The sequence below is a fragment of the Triturus cristatus genome, chromosome 8 (assembly GCF_964204655.1).
Source record: "Triturus cristatus chromosome 8, aTriCri1.1, whole genome shotgun sequence".
NCBI classification, from domain to species: Eukaryota; Metazoa; Chordata; class Amphibia; order Caudata; family Salamandridae; genus Triturus; species Triturus cristatus.
This window is the reverse complement of record NC_140591.1, coordinates 974,753,824-974,779,060: the sequence shown is the minus strand read 5'-3', so window position 1 is coordinate 974,779,060 and position 25,237 is coordinate 974,753,824. Positions and strand designations below refer to the sequence as shown.

The window sequence follows — 25,237 nt, the reverse complement described above, 5'->3', positions numbered from 1 at the left end:
TCTTCTGCAATAAACCTCGTCCCTTTGGCAAGACTTCGGTTCAGACCCCTACAAGAGGAGCTACACCTTCAGTAGCAGCAGGCTGTGGGTTCCTTCGACATCCTCCGTCACACCACGCATGAAAAACGCTCTGCGTTTGTGGTCAGATGCCCAACCTAGCAGAAGGACTCACTTTCATACAGGATATTCCAGATTTTGTCCTCACTACGGATGCCTCTATGGAAGGATGGGGAGGTCATCTCCAAGATTTACAGATGCAGGGAAAGTGGTCTCCAGAGTACAAGAAACAACACATCAACAGCATGGAATTGCGAGCGATTTTCCTGTCCCTGCAAGCTTTCCTTCCAAAGATTGCAGGTTCATCGGTACTGGTTCGGACCAACAATACCACCAGCATGTTTTACGTGAAAAAGCAAGGAGGGACAACATCAGCAACTTTATCAAGAGAAGCTCAGGAGTTGTGGGAATGGGTCACACTCCACAACATAACCCTCAGAGCAGAACATGTCAGGTCTCCACAATACCCTAGCGGACACGCACAGCAGGTCCCCATTGGACTGCCACGAATGGGAGCTAGAGCAGGCTCAAGTGCTCAGGGTATTCAGAGCTTGGGGCAAGCCGGTACTGGATTTGTTCGCAACAAAAGACAAGAAATGCCGATATTACACCAGCAGATACCCTCAACAGGGGTCAAGGGGGAATGCCCTGGCCATGCGATGGTCAGGGATTTGTGCTTACGCTTTCCCCCCTGATACATCTAATCCTGAGAGTCATACACCAGATCAAGTTGAAGGGCTGCCGGCTCATCCGGATTGCAGCCAGATGGCCACGCCAGTACTGGTTTCAAGAGCTTCTGTTATTATCCCAGGACCAGCCGATCTGTCTTCTGACACCCACAATGCTGTCTAGGAACAGAGGTCAGGTGCTCTACCCGGACCCTCAGTCTCTACATTTACACGCATGGCTCCTGGTTTCTTAGAGTTCAAGGACCTTGACATCCCTCCGGACTGTCGTGACATATTGACAAAATCGCGAGCTCACAGCACGATTAAAACTTACCGTCTAAAATGGAGACTATTTTGCTGTTGGTGCGAAGCTAACCACGTTCACCCAGTGGAAGCTCCTGCGGATCAGATCCTTCCTTATTTGTTGCATCTGGCAAGATCTGGACTCTTTCTCATCAGTCAAAGTCCATTTAGCCGCACTTTCCAGATTCAGAAAGGGTGCTCATCTTCCTTCTGTGTTCGTCCTCTTTGATCAAGCAATTCATAAAAGGACTTTTCCGGTAGTTTCCTCCGATTAGGCATCCTCCACCGGAGTGGGCACTCAACACAGTCTTAATGCAATTAATGAAACCTCCATTTGAGCCTATCCACAAGGCTGAACTCAAATTCCTCACCTGGAAGGTTGCCGTACTTCTGGCTCTAACGTCAGCTAGAAGAGTGAGTGAGTGAAATTCAAGCCTTCTCTATAAAGGAACCATTTCTACACTTCACTCAGGACTACGTGCACCTCCGAACTAATCAGACATTCATACCTAAAGTACCGTCAGTTTCACCTCAATGAACCTGTAAAATTAAGGACTTTCTTTCCAAATCCATCTACACCAGCGGAAAGAGCCTTACATTCTCTTTATCAAAAGATGTTTAAAATTCTATCTTTAAAAAACAAAGAGCATTAGAAAGTCTGACCAGTTTGTGGCTTATGGCCAAACTACTCTGGGAAATGCAGTTACAAAAACCACAATTGCCAGATGGATAGCATCAACAATCCATTTCTGCCATGAACAAGCTCACAAGCCATTGTTACGGAAAGCCAAGGCCCATTCCACAAGAACGGTAGCAGCGTCTACAGCATTGTTTGCTGGGGTGACTCTTGAACATATGTCGTGCTGCGACATGGAAGAATGTCCACGTTCACGAGACATTACTGCCTTCAATCTACGCATCAAGACGATGCAGCAGTCGGACAAGCTGTCCTACGCCATCTTTTTCTTTTAGGTCAATTTCAGGTACCTTTTCTGTTTTTCAAATGCTATGTCTATTTTTTCATGACGATGACGTTTCTACGATATGACATGTTTGACATAGAATGTTGTTACAATGCAGATTTCATTTTCCTGTGTTACATGTTTTGAATTTTAAGGTTGTTTTTTCTTATACCTCTTGTTAACAAGTAGTGGATGCAATTGGGAGTGTATTAGCACTAGTCTCCCACCATCCGCAAACAACTCTATACTTGGTATACTGCTTGCTACTCTGATTCAGGCATGTTAATCTATGAACGATACCCCAATACTGGATAAGGAAACAAGTTATTTAACTGTAACTACAGTTATCCAGTATTGGTATCTTTCATAGATTCACATGCACCCACCCTCCTCCCCGTAAAGTCAGTTCTCTGTTTTGGGACATTTACTTCCCACTTGTGCTAAGGAATATCTGAGGAGAACTGGCTCTGCTGAGAGGGTTCTAGAGGGTGCTGATTGGTTGGTACCAATTATTTGGTTCTTTTTGCATAATGATGTAGATAGGCTGCTAAGATCTAGGCCTTTTTCTTTGGGGCCTACTACTAATTCTTTTAGCGCTACTTTTTTATTTACCGTGGGACTCCCGCCTCAGCGAATGATTCAGGCATGTGAATCTATTAAAGATACCAATACTGGATAACTGTAGTTACAGGCAAGTAACTTGTTTTCTTCTGTTTGAGACTCTGATTCAGAGTTTGAGATCGAGCTGGAGTCCCCCGGCGTTCCATCTGGACAGGGTGCTCTGAGAAACAAAGCCCCTTTGCCCACCAAACTCACTCTGACCAAGGCTATTGGGCCAACACTGCCATCAGGCCTTGGTAAGCACCTAGACTGATTCCAATGCCCCACCTACTGGCGTGGCACCAAAATAGCACGACAAGCCTTCCAGTTCGAGCTTGAACCAAGATGACACCCCTTCGATGCCGAATCATTCGGGATCAAAGTATAACTAACAAATCCAGCTCCAAAACAGAAAGACACCGGATCAGAGTCTTGGAAAAAATTAAGCAAAAGCTTGATACAAAGCAGAAGACACATAGTAATCCTCAAACTGGACACATTACAACTATGCCAGTGGTACCACCTCCCAAAAGAAAAAAACACAATGCAGAATCCCTCCAAAAAAGGACATGGCTACTAGTCCTATTAACATTCCTCAAACCACTCCACCCTCTCTACCAGTACCTCGCATACCAGCTTTAGACCCTTTACATATTCCACCTCCAGGCTCTCCTGATCTAAATCCTAATATAGGAGATGAGCACACTGATAATCACCCACTACCTGATCCATGGGAGGACTATATAGACCCACCGGGACACACAGATCCAGATATATATATATATATATATATCTATCCAGCCAATCCTTCCCCTCCTGATAATACATAACAGGAGCTAATTGCTAGAGCAACCACTTAACATGGTGTCACATTACATGAAGACCTAGAAGAGGATATTTTTGAGACTTTAGGAAACACACAAAGAACATCTCAATCCATGCCTATTTTAAAGGGTATGATGAGGCATGCAGACTATTTTTAAGGATCCAGTTAGGGCACTTACCCGAACACCTAGGGTGGATAAAAAAATAACCCCCACCATTTGACCCAGTCTTTATGAAGGGTCAGCTGCCTTTAGATGGCTTAGTAGTTTCAAGCACAAGTAAAAGGGAAAATCACAAACTTCAGTAGAGGCACCTCCTCCTGATAAAGAATCAAATTTAATAGATGCCTCCAGCAAAATAGTAGCCGCTCAATCAGCCAATCATTAGCGCATAGCCAACGCTCAAGGGCTGTTGGCTAAGTATGATAGGGCACACTGGGATGAGATGGAAGAATTATTACAATATCTCCCGGAAGAACACATGAAAAAAGGGTAAGAAATCGTGCAAGAAGGCAAGCTTATTACCAATTAATCTATTAGATGTGCTCTGGAAGCTGCAGATACTGCAGCTAGTGGAGTCCATACCAGCAGCCTACTAAGGAGACATGCATGGCTTAGAATCTCTGGTTTCAAACCAGAAGTTCAACAAACTATCCTTAACACACCATTTGACAAAGAACATCTTTTTGGACCTCAGACCAATTGTTCGCAAAAAAGGCATAAGTGGCAAAATCAATGGGAGCACTGTAGTCTCCGGCTACTAGATTTTCCTTTCGTCGAGCCTTCTACAGAGGGGGCTCCAAAACTAATACCTCAGATGCCACCTCATCTTTGTATAAAACAGTCCCCCCCCCCCCCCCCCCTCCCCCTCGCTAGGATTCTATAGAGGTTGATTTAGAGGTAGGGGTACCCCATCACGTCCCTTCCCATCCATTAACAAACAGTATCTTAATATCACTTCCCCATGAACACTCATCACCGGTCGGGGTAAGGTTACATCTCTTTCTTCCCATTTGGCAGTCAATAACTACAGACAAATGGGTGTTGCACATTATCCATCATAGTTATTGCCCAGAACTCACAAGCAATCCTTACAACTTTCCCCCTCACATTCACAAACTGTCTTTGGAACACAAACATATGCTCAAACAATAAGTACAAGCTCTTCTAACAAAAGGAGCTTTATAACTCATCCCATTACAACAAGGTTCAGGAGTATATTCACTATACTTCCTAATTCACAAAAAGGACGGTTCTTTAAGACCAATATTGGATCTCAGACCTTTAAACCAATCAGATACAGCCATATCTAGGAGCCATACTAAACACTCAGATGACTCTAGCATATCCTAATGCAACCAGAGTTCACAAATTTCAAACATTACTACTACAGCTTCAAAACAGCCACTCTCACAGCCAGACCCTTCATGCAGTTACTAGGGATGATTGCCTCCAGCATTTCCATAGTGCCTCATGCAAGACTAAACATGCGTCCTCTACCAGAATGTTTGCCACGTCGGTGGAATCCATCACAGGTTCAACTAACATATCTAGTGTTGGTAGGCAGCCGCACTCCTCGCTCTCTGCAGTGGTGGAACCCACAATTTATCAACAGAGCAGTCCTTTATCGACCCTACTCCACAAGTTATGCATCTCTCACAAGGTGAGGTGCACATTTACAACTGACAGCTCCCCTGTCCACCACACCAATTAGTTTGGTGATTGAGTGGAGGGAGTCGCTCCTTCCAGGAAGTACGTGTGTCCACCCCCTTCCGGTGGGCCATTTTCAGTGGCCATCTTGGAGGGGAGACGCTCTAGTTTTCCTCAATTTACACCAAGGCCCAAGTATATCTTAGGCGATAACGTGCCAGAGGCAAGCCTGTCTGCGCCTGTCAGCGTCCCGGAAGCGGCCAGGAAGCGGCCAGCTCCAGCCATGCTGCCTATTTGCTGCCGAACCATTCTATCCGTCGGACATATAGCTGCAATGATCTTTTTTTGCTTCGACCTCCGCCTTTCCTCCAGTCTACCAGGTGGGAGGCGTTATCCTTTTCCCCCTTCCGTGTGCACTCGTCGTGGTTTCACCCTGGCATGGATGCACCCCAGCACCCAGAGTCCTTCTCCAGAGGCAGTGGAAAGGGCCCCATGTTTAGAGCAGCCCTGATTAACATGCGATCACTAGGCAGACGCCACCAGGATATCTTTGATCTCCTGTCTGATTAAAAGGTCGATTTTATTATTTGTTACCGAGACCTGGCTCAATGACTTTTCAAACCCTAACATTAAGTTGGCGATACCTGGTGGTTTTAATATTTCCCTGGTTGATCGCAAAGTCTGGAGAAGTGGTGGTGTTGCGGTCATCTTGAGCGATAAATGCGCCTTTCGCTGTGTGGAGTCCTTTCAGCTAGGAGAGTGTGATGTCTTCGATTTTAGTGTTAATATCTTCCCACACGTCTCGCTGGGTGGTACATTGGTTTACAGGCCCCCTGGGCCTGCAGGGCCATTTCTCAAAAAGCTGGCTGATTTTATCATTCCCCGCGCATTGACTAATTCTTTCTGGGAAAACTGAACATCCATTTAGATAAAGATGATTTGGGAGACACAAGGGAATTCATTGACTCTCTTAATCTAGCCCAGTTTACTCAATGGGTCAGGGCACCGACACATTCAGGTGGACATATCCTTGATCCTATTTGTTCCAACTTCCCTATCAAGGTGGAGGATCCTCTGCCGGTGCCCTGGTCCGATAACTTTCTAATATAATTTTCCTGGGTTCTGGAGGGTAGTATTCCCCCACGCAATGCCGGTCAAAGCCCGGCCTTTGCTAAAATAGACCCGATGATTGTCAGCTGCGCTCTAGCTGAGTCCAGACCAGTCCTAACTGCTAACTTGGAGGATGCTGTTGAAAACTTCTCCAGTTGGATCAAGAGGGCAGTGGCCCGTTCTTCTCCCACGGCTCCCTGCAAACTATCCAGGGATTCCCCATCCCAGCCATGGTTTTCGAATGAGCTTAGACTGCAGAAACACTGCAAAAAGGGTAGAACGTGTTTGGCTGCTGGACTATTGCCCTTTGGTGAAACTGAACCTTAGGAAAGTCAAGAACCTGTACTATACCTCTATAGATCAGGCCAGAAGCCTTTACTATGCGAATCGCATCGATCTAGCGAGGAACAATTCTAAAGAATTCTCAATCGTCCAGAACTTTATGGCCCCTAGGACTTAATCTGTCACACTTCCCTCGTCAAACGCTTGGTGCGAGGTACTTTCAAAATGTATTGATGAGGTTCGCTCTATCCAGGCTTTCTTTACTTTAGGTGATCACTCTATGACCAGGCCCTCGCCGGCGCCACATAGTTTTCCTCCCTGACGGCTTTTTTACCTATTTACCTTCCTTAGTCACTAGATCCTTAAGGCCTTGAAGTCAGGCTTTCCCACTGATCCCTGTGCAGCCAGACTTCTGACCTCGGTCGCAGAGACAGTGAACCCTTAAGCCAACAGACTTATCAATCTGTCTCTTCAGGAGGCCCTTGTTCCTTTAGTATGGAAGCAGGCTAAGATTCTGCCCCTTTTAAAGAAACCAGCGCTAGATCCGCTGAACCAGTCAACTACTACCCTATCTCCCTTCCTATTATGGCGAAAGCCTGCGAAAAGGTGGTTAAACACAGACTTCATTGAGGGGGCCGACCTACTTCATCTAGCTCAATCCGGATTCCGAGCCTCCTCTAGCTTTGAGTCTGCCTTGGTGGATGTCTCGGAGGCTATTCAGAAATGTTTGGATGCGGGAGGGAGGGCAGCTCTTATTTTGTGGATATCTCAACAGCATTCGATACTTTCCCCCACTCTGTTGCTTACCCGCCTTGCGGACTTGGGGATTTCGGGAGCTGCCTTGAGTTGGCTTAAATCCTTCCTGGAAGGGTGCACCGAACAAGTATGGCTCCCCCTATTCTCACCGCAGGAGGTGACCACTGGGGTACCACTGGGGTGCCACAGGGGTCCTCCCTGAGCCCCCTTCTCTTTAATCTATAAGTCACCCCTCTGCTTTATTTGGCTGAAGAGCTGGGAGCCAAAATTATAGCTTATGCTAACGATACTCTGCTGCTGTTTACCTGGGGGAAATCCGACTGCTCCCTGTTACTGGCCAAAAATTGACTCGTTGCAGTCTTTCAATGGCTTTCCTTAGCACAGCTTAAATGCAATGAGGATGAGTCTGAAATTTTCCTCTATGGGACCTTACCTCCCCAGTTCAAGAACTCTATGGCCAGCAGATTTTCCCTTGCCAGCTGCAACGGGACAACCCGCAAAAAATTTGGGAGTCTGGTTTGAGGAGAATCTTTCTTTTTCCACCCAGATTAAGAAGCGAGCGGGGAACTGCTTTGGGTTATTTAAAACCCTTAGGAAAATTCTCCCACTTTTCCCCAGAGCAGCTAAGTAAACAGTGACCAGGGCCCTGAAACTTTTGCGGCTCGATAACGCCAATGCTCTGTATGCTGGCTTGCCGGGCTACCTTATTAATAAATTACAGGCTGCCTAAAATGCTGCTGCTAGACATGTTTTTAACATCCCGATGAGAAGCAGTGTCAGACAGCATTTGCGATCACTTCATTTGCTGCCTGTGGCTAATCTAGTCCAGTTTAAGGCCCTGGTCCATCGTGCATTGCAGGACTGTGGCCCCTCCTACTTATGGAAGATGTTCCAGTTCTATGCCCCCGCCAGAGATCTTCGTTCATCTTCTCAGTTCCTGGCCCATAATCCCTGCTTCTGGCTCACTAGAATGGGGGGCAGCTCACTTGCTGTCAGAGCTGCCACAGCCTGGAACGCATTCCCTCTGGCTCTCTTTAGTATTCCAGACTTCTGTCTATTTAAAAAATAAAAATTGAAGACTAATCTCTTTACTTAAACGAATCTTCAGGCGTTCTGTGCTCACTTTCCCTCTCTCCATGCTCGCTCTGGGACACTCCTCGGAGTATCTGTGCGCGCTGCAAGTGCAAATAACATAAAACGGAACCATGGAGAATTCAGACTTCCAAATCCCAAGGACCTTAACCTAGCGATTGGCTCCTGAAGTCAGTTTGGTTATTTAAACTTAACACATGATTGTATGACCATTCATAAAGACGCTAGGAAACCTACCACTAGAGCATGCTTTGCAGCAAAATGGAAAAGATGTGTCCTATATTGCAATAACTCTATAGATCCGCTAGATGCAGCTATACAAAATATCATTTGTTATCTTTTACATCTACAGCGAGCAGGTTTAGCCTACACATCTATCGTAGTACACCTTGCAGCAGTGGCTGCAGATCTTCAAAGCCGGCAACCTTTATCATTATTCAAAGTTCCAGTAATCAAAGCCTTTATGGAAGGCTTTAAAAGAATAATACCACCCAGAGTACCACATGGACCTGTCTGAAACCACAAAATTGTTATTTCAAGGTTTATGGGCTTACCCCTTGAGCCATTACACAATTGTTCCTTACAATTTCGTTCATGGAAGGTTGCCTTCTTAATTGCTATCACTTCATTAAGACGGTTGGTGAGGTGCAGGCATTAACCTTAGAAGCAACGTTCTTTCAGCTTCATACAGATAGGCTAGCTCTTGGTACAAATCCAAAAGTAGTCTCTGCTTTTCACATTAACCAGTCAGTTGAGTTACCTGTGTTCTTCCCTCAACCTGATTCTGTAGCAGAAAGAGCTCTTCACACACTTGATGTCAAAAGAGCAATATTATACTACATTGATAGGACAAAAGATTTTCGCAAAACAACTTTTTGTTGCCTTTACTCTCCCTCATAAAGGGAAACCTATCTAAATCCAGTATTTCAAGGTGGATTGTTAAATGTATTCATACTTGCTATGTTAAAGCTAAAAACTTTCACTGTACCTCCTAGAGCACATTCTACTCACAAGATGGGGGCATCTTTGGCCTTTTTAGGTAACATTCCCATAGCTGGCATATGTAAGGCAGCTACATGGTCCACACCACACACATTTACCAAACATTATTGTGTGAATGTATTAGCACGTCAACGAGCTAATGTAGGACAAGCGGTGCTAAAACACTTTTTCAAACAACTGCAACACTCACTGGTTAGCCACCGCTTTTGGAGGAGTTTTGCTATTGTCTGTGCAAAGCACGTGTATCTACAGCACACATGCCTCAAACGGATTTTTACTTCCCCTGTAAGCATCTGTTCTTGGCTGTAGAGCTACAGATTAACTTGTGCCCTCCCGGAACACCCCCCCCCCCCCTTCCCCCCCGGACATTTGTGGCTATTGCAGTTCTTATTATTCAGATAACATACGCATGGACATCTGTATACTACCCCGTTACTCCATTCTCACTCTCTTGCGGGAAAACGATCAAACAATGGAGTTGATGCCCATGCGCATCATCACCGAAAGGAGTCGCTTTGCCTCGTGACTGGAAAACACTTCTTCGAAGACAAAACAACTTTCAAACATCCGGACCCAACACTAGATTGCAGGAGTATGCAAAGCATGTGAATATACAGCTCTACATAACAAGAACAGATGCTTACAGGGTAACATAATCCTTCCCTGATGTGTAGCGACCTGGTGCCACCACACCTTCATACATCCTGTTAAAGACCCCTGTAGAGTTCAAAGGAAAAGACTCCACGAGGAGAATCATTAACTGTCCATTGCAACACTATTAATTTTTCACTACAACTGTTCTCATCTGGCTGCTGTTATTGAATAACTATGTAGCACCTGTTCAGCGTTATCGCTCAACTTTTAAACCGCATAGCTTTAAAAGCCACATTAAACGAATAAATTATCTGAATACCCAAACTCTAAGCATAGGTTACTGGAAAGCCACCACTTTGCCAAAAATTGAAAAACCCTGTGTAAAACTGGGTGAAAAAGGGTGTCTAATCTTCATTTCCCCTTCATACCATCACGCTTGCTGGGTGATGAAGCTCCTTTATGCTCCAGTGCCCAAAAGAATACTGTTGGCATCCTCTTTTGCAGAACATTTTCCCTACCCAATTATTAAAATTAGTCCGAAAACCCTTCTGCCCCTGCTACCCTTTCTGGGTCTAAGATCAAATCCCAGCTGTTTACCTTTGTAGCTGGTACAGTGTATGCCTATATTTTCCCAGTGCCGTCAATCTAACATCCTTGCTTCATAGAACCGCCTAATGGTGGAATTCAATAACTCTGAAATTGTCATTGAGATGAATTGAAACCTAACAAATGACCCTGTTCTGTATGTGCCTGGGAAATCATCCAGTTTGGGTAGAAAGGCAGGGAATTTCTATAGACTCTTGGCAACGAACAAATTCAAGAGAGCTAGTACTTTCCTTTCTTCAATTTATGGAACTGGTACGAGAACCTACTACTTCCTGATTTCACTTCTCTTGCTCCCTCGTCTAACCAGCTGGTCTATAATGGAAGGAGGAAACTCTGTTCACTAATCTCTATTCCTACAACTTGATGTGGGCCCTCTAGTGACTTGAACAAGAATGTTGAGTATGAATGTCACCAACTACATACAATCAGAGGAGAACTTACTACCACAGCACTTCTGCCCCTGAATTGAAATATTTGATCATCAAGCCAGCTCCTTTGGGCAGTAGGTAAAACCTATCTGAGGGGTAATATGAGGGACTCTGCAGTAGAGAAGGTGACTGCTTCAAAGCAAATACATTTGGAGCATACTATGAGATTCTTCATTATATAATTCCAAGTTGTCAGATACTGCACTATGAAAGATTGAAAAAGCAACATTTAATTTGAATTGGTTAATCACATCTAGGGCTGAATTAGTCTTATCCAGACTGAAATAGAGACTATTAAAACAGAGCATAAACTGTTAGGCTTGCAAGCTCGATGTGAAGGTAAGAGTCGACTGCAGTTTCTGCAGTTCAAAAACACTCCAGGCCAATTGATCATATCCCCAAAAGAAATTGTGAGAGAACTTGCAACCTTCATCCTTTACACCTCGCTGGCTGATGCTTTGCTGACTAGGCAATACTCCTCCTTTGAAAACTTAGACCTGCCTAATCTCTTGTTTGACGAAAGTGATTCCCTTGAGAGGGAAATCGCAATAACACAAATGCCGATCTTCAATTCATGTTCGCTCTAAGTCTTACATTTTGTATTTAAGAATTCCTATGCTTCCTCAGTCAGTCGTTGCATTCACAGTTTATGTCCCAGAGTTGCATGCCTTACTGTGGATGCAGCTTTGGCAGTGTGTGTCAGACTCATTTAGCAGCCTGCTATCACAGCATCTTTTGTACTGTGGGGCCGTGGCAGCAACAGCACTCGGAACATGACTGCTGGGTTGGATTAGGACAGCAGGCTCTCATGTCGACACTTGTCATTCAGTAGTGGCCTCCCTAGGCCAGGTGCAGACAGGGCGCTTAGATAGCTATGCGCAGCCTCAGTCTGGTTGTCACTTGTGTCTTTGGCAGCTATAGCTTCTGGGCCGGTCAGGGCTTCTGTATCGGCAGCAACAAGGAATCTCTGATTCAGACTTTGGCGGCAGCAGCCCGTCTCTTAAATATCTGGCAGTTCAAAGCCTTGGTGCAGTTCAAAGAAAGTACTGAACAGGAAGGCTTGTGTAACCCTTTCACATGTTTAGCTCTTTCCTTTTTTTAAATATATATATTTCATCAATTCTTTTAGCTGTTCCTTTCCCTGGGAATGCACTAAACTTCTCTTGGACAGTCTTGCCTCCTGCATGGCCAAGCAAACTCCTCCTCTCTGTCGACTGGCAATCTTTTGAGACTCCAGGAGGTCACTCTGCTTTTCCAGAAGAAAATGCACACTTCAAATAATGTCTTCTAACCACTGGTTTACTGACTGCTGTGCAAAAAGGGCTTTTGTCTGAATGACAATCTGTGGGGTACTCTGCTTAGCACCCCTATCCTTGATCATGAAAATACTTGAATACTTGAAACTGAATCAAAGTGTGGTGGTTTGGATACCACTTTTATCCACATTTTTCACCTGGGATGTGGATCCACTGCGCAAGGTTTCAGAACCACTTTGGGTTGGTTCTTTCAAATGTCATGTTCTAGCTGTTCCACAATCATTGTGGCAGATGATGCCTCATAGCTGGTACAGTGATGCTAGCTGCAAACCAATGTATCCAGAACAAGGGCTCTGTGAAATCAGATCTGTTTACCTAGCGGTCATCAGCCTTGCTGGTTCAGTAATGAGGGACTGACAAAAGGGCATACCCTCTAGAACAACTAATTGCAGTCCAACCCCTCACTACTACCATCTACCAAATGGCAGTACTCCGAGCTAATCAGCAGAACTTTGCTGCAACAAAAAAAAAAAACCTAATGAATGAGGGGCAGCCATGTCTACATCCTTCCTCACTGGAGTACCTTTGTCTCCACCCTGCAGCCATAGAAATTAAGTCAAATACATTTCCACTTTCTGGCGACCCTTTGTACTCCCTCATCTTGTTCAATGCTAAACCAGGGCAATGCATAAGGGATCATGCTTGTCTCAGTACTCAGACTTTCATCACACAGAGTTTTACCAAAGTAGTGGAACTTTACACGAGAGGAGCCAGCAGTCGGCACTCTCCTTGATAGGAAAAAAGACCTGGTCACATTGATTCACAAAAACTATTATCACCACCACTTAATGCAAACTATCCAGAGCATGGACAGTAGTCGTGCACACCTCCAGGTCCTAGACTGATGTACAGACCCCGCATTTCCATTGTGAGGCCTAGGCACCATGCTGGATTTGTGTGGTGCCGCAGCTAAAACAAAGTCAGGATACCGGTTTTCTGTGCATTTGGGCATTAAGGGAAGGGATACACAAACATTTACTATGTAGAGGACATTCCCGTCCACATACATGCCCCACACAGCATATTATATACTTCTGCCCCACAACAGCTTCTCATATGAAGCCCTTCACCAATGAAAAATGATTTTCTCCAGATAAATATAATCTTTTTACCAGATTATGAAATCCGGTCCCATCTTGCTAAAGCAAGGACGACAGAGGCCTGGCCAGCCCTCAGTCTTGGCATTAATCAACTCCACTATTGTATGTTGATGTGGAACACCTTTGGTCTTAGAAGACCTATATGCGATGAAGCTTTTCATTTTGTATGTGCATTGTCTGGGATGGATTTTTAGGGTGGAGGAGGGAGGTCTGTTATTGATTGCTACCACTTGATGAGATGTTCTGTTTCATTGTGCTAACAAATATTAAAAACCATTGAATCTAAAAACAATCTACCTGTATCCTACCACAGAGTTCCAGAATGGGTGATATTTAAAACAATCCAATGAAAGCTTTTTCAGTAGGAATGAAGATTTTGTAACTTAGAATTCCCCCGCCCCCACCCCCAAATCAAGACCGGCAGCCTGATATTATATGCAGTATTCTCAACCTAGCAATCTGTGCACAAACCCCTGAAAATGATGTACTGTGACATCTCAATGCACCGTTCTAGTATACCATGACTACTTTTTGGAGGTTGTCCATTCTACTGTCCCATTTCAAAATCAAATGAGATTACCACTTTTGGTCAATTGTTAGTTAGTAGACAAGCAGATCAAGACAGACTCTGTCTTAAATGGAACTGCATACATGGTCTGAATCATTGCATGTCACAAAGAGTCCCATGTCATGCAATACTTGTCATTTTGTGGCTGATTTAAAGGCGAGATCTTGCATTCATGGCACTAGTCTTCCATAGTCCTCCATCCAGGATATACAGAAATGGAGCAGAACGCCGGTGAGATGAGTGAGGAGTACTCTCTGCCACTCGAGTCAGAGAAATCGTTTTGAGGTTTCTGTATATCCTAGATGGAGGACTATGGAAGACTAGTGATTGTATAGAAGTCTTTCTCAAGCAGTCTATTACTGGAATAGAGAGATTTTATAAGCCCTGATGAAGTCAGAGATGCGGACGCATCCTATCTGACAAAACACGTGTTTGCTATTTTGCTACCTGGAGAAGATCTTGCTTGTACAGGAAGGATGAATAGAGATCTGTGATGGGAATGTTTTAAGAATAAAACAACTGAGTTGAAAGACGACAGACTGGACTTTGATTTCACATTATATATTGAGTGGTGCTCAGGATAACTTTTTTTTTTGGCTGGAGGACTGGATTCTTTTGGTCCATTGTTGGGGGTATGAGTGGCTGCCCTCTTCCTTGGAGCATACAATTTGATATTATTTGCATTTGACAGTGGGGATTATTGTGAATTAATTTGCGCATAAAACCTTGCCACATGTAGCTTTGGTTATTTTACTATATTTCAATCCTCCATCATGCCCTTGTTAAAATTCATTCTCTTATCACACCATACTGAGATCCAAAGTAACAATGGGGTCCTGTTTAACTTGATCCTCCTTATATCCAATCCCAATTCTTCATGAATAAAAAAGGATGCACTATTTATACCCAGGCCCAAGTATCTACAAAATCTGTCCTCTTCTTGCTGGGTCAGCTTGCAGTTACAGTACCCCCAAATTGCTGCACTGTAAGTCAACACTGGGAGGCCTTTCATTCTATAAATTTGCAATAGGGGCGGAATGGGTTATTTGCCTATCGACTAGGAAAATCTAAACTGAGCACTAAAAGATTGTATAAATTTAGAGCATCGGTTAGATCTGCAGGTAAGCCAATTGTTCTGATAGTCAAGACCCTCCCAGATATGGAAAAGGATCCTAGTAATTGTTCACCCCTTAATATCAATGGGTCTTCCTCCCACAAACCATATAGTGAGTCTTGGAGATGTTTGTTTCCAGGTCTAAGTCCTCCATAAAATAAAAATCAACCAATAGCTTTAGCCCATTTGCCGTTTTAGTCATTAACACTGCGTCATAAGCGTAGGGCAGGGAGCGCACACTAACTGACTTATTCATGGGCAGGTCAACCCCTTTGTCTATCAGACAGGTATTCAAACTATTAATATATAAAAATTAAAAAATTGGTGCCATCACACAGCCCTGCCTTACCCCAGCGGGAGACTAAATGCTTAGGTACATACCCTCTCCATACCATATCTGACACGGGCATAAACGTCCATGTATGACTCTAAGAAAATTAACCAAGTGGGAATGTAGTCCTAATGCACCCAGAATATCCCAAAGCATAGACCGGTTTACCTTGTTAAAAGCGCTGCTGAGGTCCATGAGTGCAAGAAAAATGAACCCCTATTTCGCCACTGCATATTTACCTATCAAGAGGTTAAGGTTCATACATTGTTCCAGAGTGCCCATACCTTCGCTAAATCTATATGGGACAGGGAAAATGTCATTGGCTTGGGCCTAGGCTTCTACACGCTTTAAGAATATATGATCTAACACCTTCACAACTGAGTTTAGCAGGGAGATTGTTCTGTAACAGATGGGATCCTGCCTATTCCCATTTTTGAAGACTGGGACTACGGTAGCAGATTTCCAAGACGGGAGGTAAGCCTCTTTGGGCCACAGCATTAACTGAATTAGTTAAATCAGAGGACCAGAGATGAGGTTCTGCCATGTATTAGTCCATTTGTATCCTATCTGGGCCAGGGGCTTTGTTGGATGTGCTGCCTATCATAGCTGCATAAACCTCCTCGGGATCAAACCTGATCTCAAGTGGGTACAAGCCACCATCTTTATCCATAGCTATGGGCACAGCTGTATCCAGAGCATAGATCTTATGATAATGAGCCACCGAGTGAGCTGGGGAGATGGAAGAACCAATGGCTTCCTAAACTCCGACAATGGGCTGCCTTCCATTGACCACTTCCCAAAAAACCCTAGAGTCCCCAGTGGTAGAAGTAGACACAAACTGTTCCCAAGAGGCCTCTTTAAGCTCAACTTTCTGCTTCCCGATAGCAAATTTGCATGCCCTTCTTGCTTCCTTGATGGTATCCTGGTTGCGAGGTTTGAAATTCAGAACCTTACGCAGGTACTAGCTGGCCTGCCTGCATGCTTTATCAAACAAGCCCAATTTTGACCCCCTAAGTTAGATCGACATATTTTTCATAATGGTATTAGTAGAACTATTTAATTTGTCAAAAGCTTCCAAAATTGTGGGAGGTGATGGTTCTAGAGCTAATAGGGCTCCATAATAATGCCTAAATTGTAACTAATTATAGACTTGGTTAGGTTTGGGATTAGGAAGTTGGCCACTTCCCCCTAAGTCCCTTATCTTTCACGGTTAAACCTGTCCGACCTGAATCGGGGTTTGCGCCCAAAGTGGCGTTTGCTCCTAGCCTAATTTCTATTGGATTATGGTTGCTGAAACGTGTTTTATTTACCATCCCTGGGCTGACAGTCGTCAAGCAACCTTGACATGAAAACATAGTCCATAATAGTGCCTTTCCCCTGTCCCACAAAAGTGGGCAATTCCTTGGAAGAGCTGCGCCCCCTAGACATAACATTTCTTAAACCTGCCTGATCAAGGGCATCCATTAGCTTGCAACCCCTTTGACCAGATCCTAAACCCTTCATCAGAGAATCTTCAGCTACAAAGGGGTTACAATCAGTTGGATTAACACCTGACTTAGCATTGAAATCCCCACCTATAATGTTGAAAGATTTAAAATAGGCATATGATCTAGCCTCTAGAATAGTTACTACTTCAAAAAGAACCTCAATCTGACACCCAGGATCGCTGCTAGGATTATAAAAATTCACCAGGAAAAGATGGAAATCTTTAGAGAGAATCACCTAATAAGATCTGTATCCCATTGTGTCTCAGGGAAACTGGAATGGCACTTAATTGCTTGAAACCACAATGGTTAGCCCACTTTGCAACCTATGCACAGGGGAACTCGTTGCTGCCACATTGAAGATTTTATAGCCATCCCAGTCGACCGGCTCTTGGGCCCAGGTTTCCGGGAGCATAATAACGTCAAATTGAATGATAAAATTAAGCCATTCTTGGCCCACCAGCTTATCTTTTTATGCCAGCAATATTCCAGCTAAGGACTCTCAGCGATGGTCCCAACCCGCGAAAGGGTGTAGTCTCAGTGGGTAATTCACTAGTACTCCGAGCCAAGCTAAGGGGCCGATAGTTAAGACAGCAGAGGGGAATGCCCTGGAGTCAGTCATTTTGATCCGAGTCAGTCAAGGATAGAAATCTATCAGCAGTAGAGATAGGCTGGTGTCTACTAGAGTAGTGTTTTATGCTGCCTCTCATTAAATGATTGGGCTGTAGGCATCGAAAAAAAAGAAGAGTGGGAGAATATAGATACCTGTATCCACAATAGGCAGTGAATCGGATCTAAGAATTAATCGCTTAGCCAAAACCGGAGACCTACAGTTGATTACAACACAATCCTCCTCTAGGGTTGTGGACATGGGTCTGATCCACCCAACCCTCCCAACAAATAAAATGTCGTCCTAGTCCTTGCAGTTAAAGTGTGCGTTTTTAGATCACCAATGGTATACTTTGTTTTCTAGTTGAACAGTAGATTCTATAGTAGTAGCACTAATACACGGTACCCCTGTCAATGGTCTACATAGGGACAGCAGTCACTGATCCAGCGAAAGGCCAGGATAAACTTTTCACACATCAAAATATCACTTACAATGGGCCCATTTACGCATTTTGATTTCCTGACTTTTGCTGGGGGTCAAGTTTTATTTCCTTCGACCTGAATTTAATCTGTGTCTAAATAATATTCACAGATCAATACTCTTCATTTGGTCAATGGACCATTAGTCGAGTAGTTGATGGTGATATTAACAAAATTCATTAAAACTTTCTTATAACTTTGCAGTAAAATAATCAGACTCCAGGTAAGATTCAATCATTTTTATCAACTAATTCAATCAAAATGAACTTAAGAGTGATAGATGAAGAGACAAAAGACACAATCTGTACCTAGTAGCAAATATTCAAAATTTAAAGTAGAGTGATAGTTACCAAAATGGAACAGGAAATGCAACCCCTGGCCAAAAGGATTGATGGCGGTCTCCTGATTACGAGTCGGGAGACAAAGACTTTAGGACTGGTGCAGGATAGGATTATACTTACTATACCTTTCTAGAAACCTGAAGCACCGGAGCGCATCCCTCTTACACTCTCTTCCTCCTCGATATTCTTCAGTAAATCTTCAATCTAATCAGGCTGGCTCTCAGTATTGAATCTTCCCAGCCTGTTCTTCTCTGTAGCAGCAGTTCTCATCATCTCTCTCTACTTAACCTTAAGTCACTCAAATTATACCCTTTAATTTTGCATGTCCCACCCTCAAAGGTTGCAAATGTCTGTGAATTCTGAACTATGATTGGGCCGGGGCAGAGGAGTTGTCATCACCTCATGCGGTCATCCCAAAATCCTTAACTAATTCTTTGTTTAGTAAACCCTTCCCACTTAATTTATTCACTTATCATTACTTCTTGTTCCCATACATCGCACACAATAGATGGATACAAATTTAATATAATTTCTTCAGTAGAGGTTCTTTTCTCAAGCTCTCGTCCTTGGGTTTTGGCAGGTGACCCATGTCCTGGTCAGCGGGTCACTCCGGGTCTTCAATGCGCAGACTTAACTTTCATTACGCTTCACCCGCCATCTTTCTTTCAGCTTAGCATATCAGGCCCAAAATGTTCACTATTCACGATAGAATCATAAATAGATGTTAATTTCTCAAATATGTTATCCCTGTTTACCTCCCCCCTTTCTACTCTATCCGTGTTATTTCTCCTTTAAGCAAAGAGTTGGCAGCGAAAAACCTCTTAAGATTCTGGCAAGCATATGCCGGACATGCAGTACTTCGAGACCTACAGTTAGCAACTCTTTGTGCATGTGTGAGAGTTTCCTCTCACATGGGTTAGTCATGTGGTTAGTTACGCAGGACAGGTTCGCGCATGTGCAAAGCAATTTTCAGTTTCAAGCGGGATTTTAATTACGTAGCGAATTATTCTTTATTTAAGCAAGCAAGAAGCCTTTTTTTCCCCTTGTATCAATGTCGTATGTATGTTAATTTTCATTTATCTATGATTTCTACTAGTTAGTGTCTGTTAACGGCAGGTTGATCCGAGCAAGTTTTTTCCTTGCTCCATCAGTCAGCAGGTAGATTAGACCGGGAGATTCTACTTATTGTTGCATCCCCGTTCTGCCCCATCTCCATTCGATGTAAACGTCTACTAAGACTCCTTTCACCTCCCGTTATATTGCTTGGAGGCGGCAATACCTGAGGTACCAGAGGTTGGGAGAGCAGCTGGTGTGGCTTAGTAACACATATATCAAGTACTTCGAGGTCGGGCGTTGAGACCATCTCTCTCCGAATGTCATTAAATAGCATGTGGTACAGTGCATGCGATTACAACGCGGTCGTTACAATGACTGCGTTGTTACAACGTGAACCATTAAAACCCAAGTCGTTTAAACAACTTGCTGTAGGGGTCGCGCTAGACTTAGGAATAGTACCATTTACTATTCCAACTCCAGTGGGCTCAACAGTAGGGAAGGTGTTGGAATAGTAAATTATTCTATTCCTTAGTTTAGCGCGCCCCCTACAGCAAGTTGTTGTAACGACTTGCTTTGTAATGGTTCACATTGTAGCAACGCGGTCGTTGTAACGACCGTGTTGTGATCGCATCCGTTGTACTGCATGCGATGTAAGCGCTGTTTCCCCGCTCTACCAATTTGAGCATTCGCACCTGAAAATTTAGGTCCCATATGGTTATGGGATATTTAGATTCCTTGATAGACTCAATCCCTTTTGTGTGCTCTAACAGCTGACTCAAGTGCAGACAGTCTTTCAATCAGGGAGGCAATAATTTGCAAAATTATATCTTTAATTTTGCCAAGCACCGTAGTAAAATCCATATTTACAGCACTCGTTAACTGAGTTAGCAGTGCTATCCTGATTAATTTATGGATAAGAGGGACCTTTAGGACCCTTGGCTGTACCAATGCGTTTTGCTTGCCGCTTCCTTTTAGGTGACGGTGAGCAAATATTATTAGGAATTTCCAATCAACTCTTTCCTGGGGTCATTCCACTAGAGTGACTTTAGAGAACCTTAAGCTTCCCCATTTTAGTACTTTCACCGCCTCAAGCCCAGTAGTCAAAGGTCAAACTCAATAAAATAGCTAAAATATCCATCAATCTTGAAGAAAAGGTATGAAATAATAAGCTGTTATGTTGCGACTTAAGTACTGGGCGTGCCCTGCTGGCTTCCCAATAAATGAGGGGGGGGGCCTCAGCCCAGGCAAAGACCGGCCCGCTCTTGGTCTGGTCTTTGCCTGGGCCATGCCTCGTGCTCTTTCTACCCATTGGATCTAATCACTTGCCACCAGTCTACCTGACCCAGCCTGCTTCATACTTTTTGAGTTTTTTTTCAAGGTTTCGTACTGTTGATTATTAAACTGCTTGCTGATCTGCAGCGTTGCCTATGCTTTGTATGTTTTCATCGGCCTGCAGCATTATCTGGTGCAATGCCTATCAGTTAAATACAACTGCTTGACTGTTACGATGTTTGTCATGAAATACTCATTACTCCAGCTTTTGCGTCTCTGTACGATGACAAAGGGGGCTTTATGGCACTCTCAGGAGGCTGGGTTCTCCATCTCTGATCAGAGTTAATCCTCCAATACTGACCTATACATCTTCTTGAATTCTCCTTCGCAGCTGTAAATAAGATCCTAATTTTTTACAGTATGAGAATGTGTGTGAGGTGCTTTTTGTCGGCATATGTGCTCCGGAATAAACTACAATTGCCACGTACTCTTGAGGATTTCTAATTCTGGATCATTCTGAGAACAGATCTCCTCTCAATCAGATTAGTCAGTTATACGCGCCAGTGATGTGGTTCGTGTCTACAGCATGACTTCTGGCAAATACTTAAAACATTACTAATCAGTCGTACTTGGTTATTGGCCACTTTGAGTCTCAAGTTAGACACTGTGGTAGGAGACATTTTTTTTTTTGCTTGTTTTTTTTTTAACAATCTCTGAAGCTTTTGTTTTCAGATATACTCATTTCGGTCAGTTTGCCATATTGTATGTAAAAGCACTTTTGTTAGTCCTTGCGAATCATGGATGTTAAGCTTTAAAATATAGCATACTATTGAAAGTTTTTATGTGAAGATATTGGGCAGAGCGATGTTTGTAACAATGTGTAAGACTTCAGTCTGCTGCTCCAATGGGTTTTGTTTGTTGCTGCCTTTCATGAAAACCCAATCAAGCTTAAAGCGCTTTGAGAAAATCAGCTTGCGGTGTGATCTGTACGGTTACTTCTCGGTATTCCACTGATTTGATTGAATAGCTATAACATGTACAAATTATTACTTCACCTGGATGTGCTGTTGGACCAATCACCATCCCTTAGCCAACTCAATTAAGATCCCAATTAGCTTAGAAGGATCCACTCTGATGTTAACGGGCCATCCAGTATAAATCAAAAACACTTCTGTCTACGCAGACCTGCAGCTCAGACAATGACCAGCAATGGGCATTCTAGAATGTTGCTTTTGTTTGATAGCAGCTGGGGTTTTGAGATGCACTGTGACATTATTCACAATGTGGCCCCTTTGACTTGTGATCCTCTGATTTTGGCAGACATTGATTGATGGCTTAAATGCAAAGGGCTGAATGATAGTCCTCATGATCCGATTTTGAATGACCGGAACAGTTGGGAAGGCTGGTAAAGCCGGAGAGTAAGTAGGATCATTGGTGGAACAGTTGTTACAGAATGTGCAGGCTCGGCTGTTCTGGTAGCAATGGTCTGCCATTTACCTGTTATCATTTTACTTTGTCTCCTCCATCCACTGAACTGAGTAAAGGGTGCAGTTTCTGACCTTGTTACTCTGTTTCAGATGTTTAATGTTGATTACATTCAGTATTCAAACCTGTTGCTTACAACCCAGTGCAACTCCAAGATGCTGCAATGCCCACCAAAGTGAAGTGAGTGGTAGGTCGGGTGACGTTGAAAGAATGGAAGTCTCACCATTGTTTGAAGATGAATATAGTCGCTAGTATGCAGATCTTCAGGAACACTTACCCTGATGCGTGCTGTAATCATGAGTCTTATTTATTATTGGGAGGGGGGGCAGTATGCATTTGTGGAGGAATGAGTTGTCAATGTGATGTTTAGAGATGATGGGGTGGGGCTAGAAGGAGCAAGTGGAATTTGTTCTTGGAACAGGCTTTTCAAACAGAAGTTAACAGTTCTCCAATATGAGCATATTCTAGATTTTCTGCCGTAACAATGTAAGAGTCCACAGCTCTGTTCTCCTAGCATCCAGTGTCCAATGTTGTAATTGTTTTCATTTTTTGTTTACCTGCAGTGGAAGAATGCCAGTTGGATGAAAACAGCATGTTGGTACCCATCATTGTTGGCGCTGCTCTAGCAGGACTCGTTTTGATCGTGCTAATTGCGTATTTGATTGGCAGAAAGAGAAGCCATGCCGGATATCAAACAATTTAATTATTCCAATGCCTCTGATCCTCAGTCACAACTGAACATCTTCAAAGCAAGAATCCAATAACGTTTGCCTGTTGAGTTCAGGTTGAGTGTTTTAAGGAAGCAGTGTTTTTCAGGTTTTTTGCTTCTTATGAAACCATCTCAAAACCTAGTTGGTTATGCACAGGCCCATCATTTCCAATCTAGAATAAACTATTTTACTGAGTGGGTATCGCAAAGTCAGAAACCCTGCTAATATTAGTGCTTTAAAAACAATTTGCTGATTTTGGTGTTGGATAAATCCCTTTTTAATGGCTGGTGTAGTACTTCTCTCAATATAGTTATTCCTCTACAAAACGTAATATTTATTCCCATAACTGGGCCAGGGAGCTTTCATTTTGCATTCTACGGTCTGACTAAATTTTGCAGATAATTGCACTAACTTTGTGGGCTTTTTTAATGTTAAATTACAGTAATCTCTGAAAATGACTACATTAAACTCCGAACAGCAAATTATCTTTGTTCGGTGTGTGACTTGTTTATGAAATTCAGCTAAAAGCACCAGAGAATGCCTGGTACTTGTAAGTTACTAATGCAATACTTCAATCCTATAGGGAATTTTACTTAAGTTTGAAAGTCCATATTGATTTTTTTTTTTTGAGTGATCACTTGATTTGTTTAATGCGGATCTTTTTTTTGTTTTTGTTTTTTTTCACATCGCCAGCTTTAAACTGAGTGTTTAACTGTGGATCTGTTTTATGTACATATGTAATGTGTGTAAATGTATGTATATATTCCATATGTGCACATATATTTACATACTACAACTTGTGTTCAAACTTCAAGGACTGTATTTCTCAAATTCTGTACAGTAGAGGTCAATTTATCTTTTGCCTTGAAGTTTTTTGAGTGGGTGCGTGGGATGCGGGGCACTTTAATACTGAGTTCAGATGTATGCATTGCCTTAACAGTGCTAATAAAGACTTCTTTTTTTTTTTCTTTGTGTTTTGTTGCTTCACTTTTTAGGTCTCTTATCCTAAAAAGACCTTTAAGCGCTTTCTTGTCTAAGTACTCTTTTGAGAATACAAAAACAGTACCGTGGGCTTTGCACCAGCCCATTGCTTACCATTGGTTGACTCAGTCACTCACTGGTGTGCTTCTTCAATGGCTTGAAGGCTTTCATCCTCTTCTAGTGTTTATCCCTCCACTGGTGCATAGTTTTCTTTCTATCCTTTTGAATGGATGATGTATAGCAGTCCACTGCTCACATTCAGAGAACTTCATTTTTAGATTGATTCTGCAACAGTGCATGCGCTCTCAGTTGTGAGGCATCTTGAAGTTTACCATGAAAATAATGGCACCTGAAGTCTGCCCAATGGTTATCAGTGGTTGGCTTTCAATGTCTCGCATTTTCCTACTTATTTGTCCTCCAGCTCATGAATCTGTTTGTCCCTCCCAAGGAGTATTACCTCTTTACCGTCATTTTGATTTGCTGATATCTCTGCTTGCTTTTCAAGCACTAATTTTTATTTTGTGTTTTCAAGTGGTCTCCCTCATACTTCTCTCCCCCTCTGATGCTCACTGTATCTCACCCACCTCCATGTTGTACTCGACTATGTGGTTGCCATTTTTTCCCCTCACCTGCACTCTGTGTTGATTCCTGAGCCCACCCTTTCTGTATTGCTTTTGCGTCAGTCGCTTTACCACCCGACTTATTTTTGCCCAGTCCCTTCCTCCCTCTTCTGTGGTGCTTTTGCATTCGCCCCCTCACTTTTTCCCTCGTCCCTGTGTTGCTTTGGAACACTCATTGCTTCTGTTCAGCTCCCCTACTCCCTTGCTTCATTTTCTCCCCAAGTCTCCTCTGGCTCACTTTAATCACTTTGCACAGCAAAAAAACATGTTCGAGGCATATGAGCTGCAGATCACACACTAAGCATAGATTGCCATCTGGTGTTGGGCCTGGATGTTTGCACTTGTTTTTGTCTTGGAAAAGCCTTTGGAGGTCACGAGATAGCTGACTCCTCCTTTGGATGATAGTGTGCATGGGCATCGGTTCCATCTTCAGATATTTTTTTTTCGCCATCGGGCTCGGATGTGTTTCTCGCGCTCCAGTTCGGAACCGTCATAGTTTCCACTCTCGACGCGCTTCACCCTTCTCTGGTATTGTTTTCGATCGCGATCCCTAGTCGTTGCGCATCTCTTCAACATCAAAGTCCTCTATTCCGGTCATCAACGAAGGCCTTCGGACCTACGTGGGCCTTGGTATCTAGCTCATGGAAAGGACGCCATTCAAGAAATGTCCTCAGTGTGGGTCTAAATTTCCCCACACCAATCTGAATGAGGTGTGCAACCTCTGCTTGTCTCCGGAGCACGAGGCCAGAGACTGTGCAGCTTGTTCCTCTTTCCGCTCGAAGACAATTCGTGATCGAGCCAGGAGAACAATGGCTCGCGCGTTGGCGCCCATTCCT

General features: G+C 43.5%; 1 protein-coding gene across 1 annotated transcript in view; it reads left to right on the top strand.

Annotated features, from left to right (window-relative positions):
* The window catches only part of LAMP1 (lysosome associated membrane protein 1), a 289,289-nt gene extending 265,521 nt beyond the window's left edge, over positions 1-23,768 (top strand). Inside the window, exon 9 of the mRNA XM_085622500.1 lies at positions 22,654-23,768. Coding sequence (XP_085478626.1) covers positions 22,654-22,793 — 140 coding nt within the window. The 3' untranslated portion in view covers positions 22,794-23,768. The remainder of the gene's footprint in view (positions 1-22,653) is intronic.
* The last annotated feature ends 1,469 nt before the right edge of the window (positions 23,769-25,237 follow it).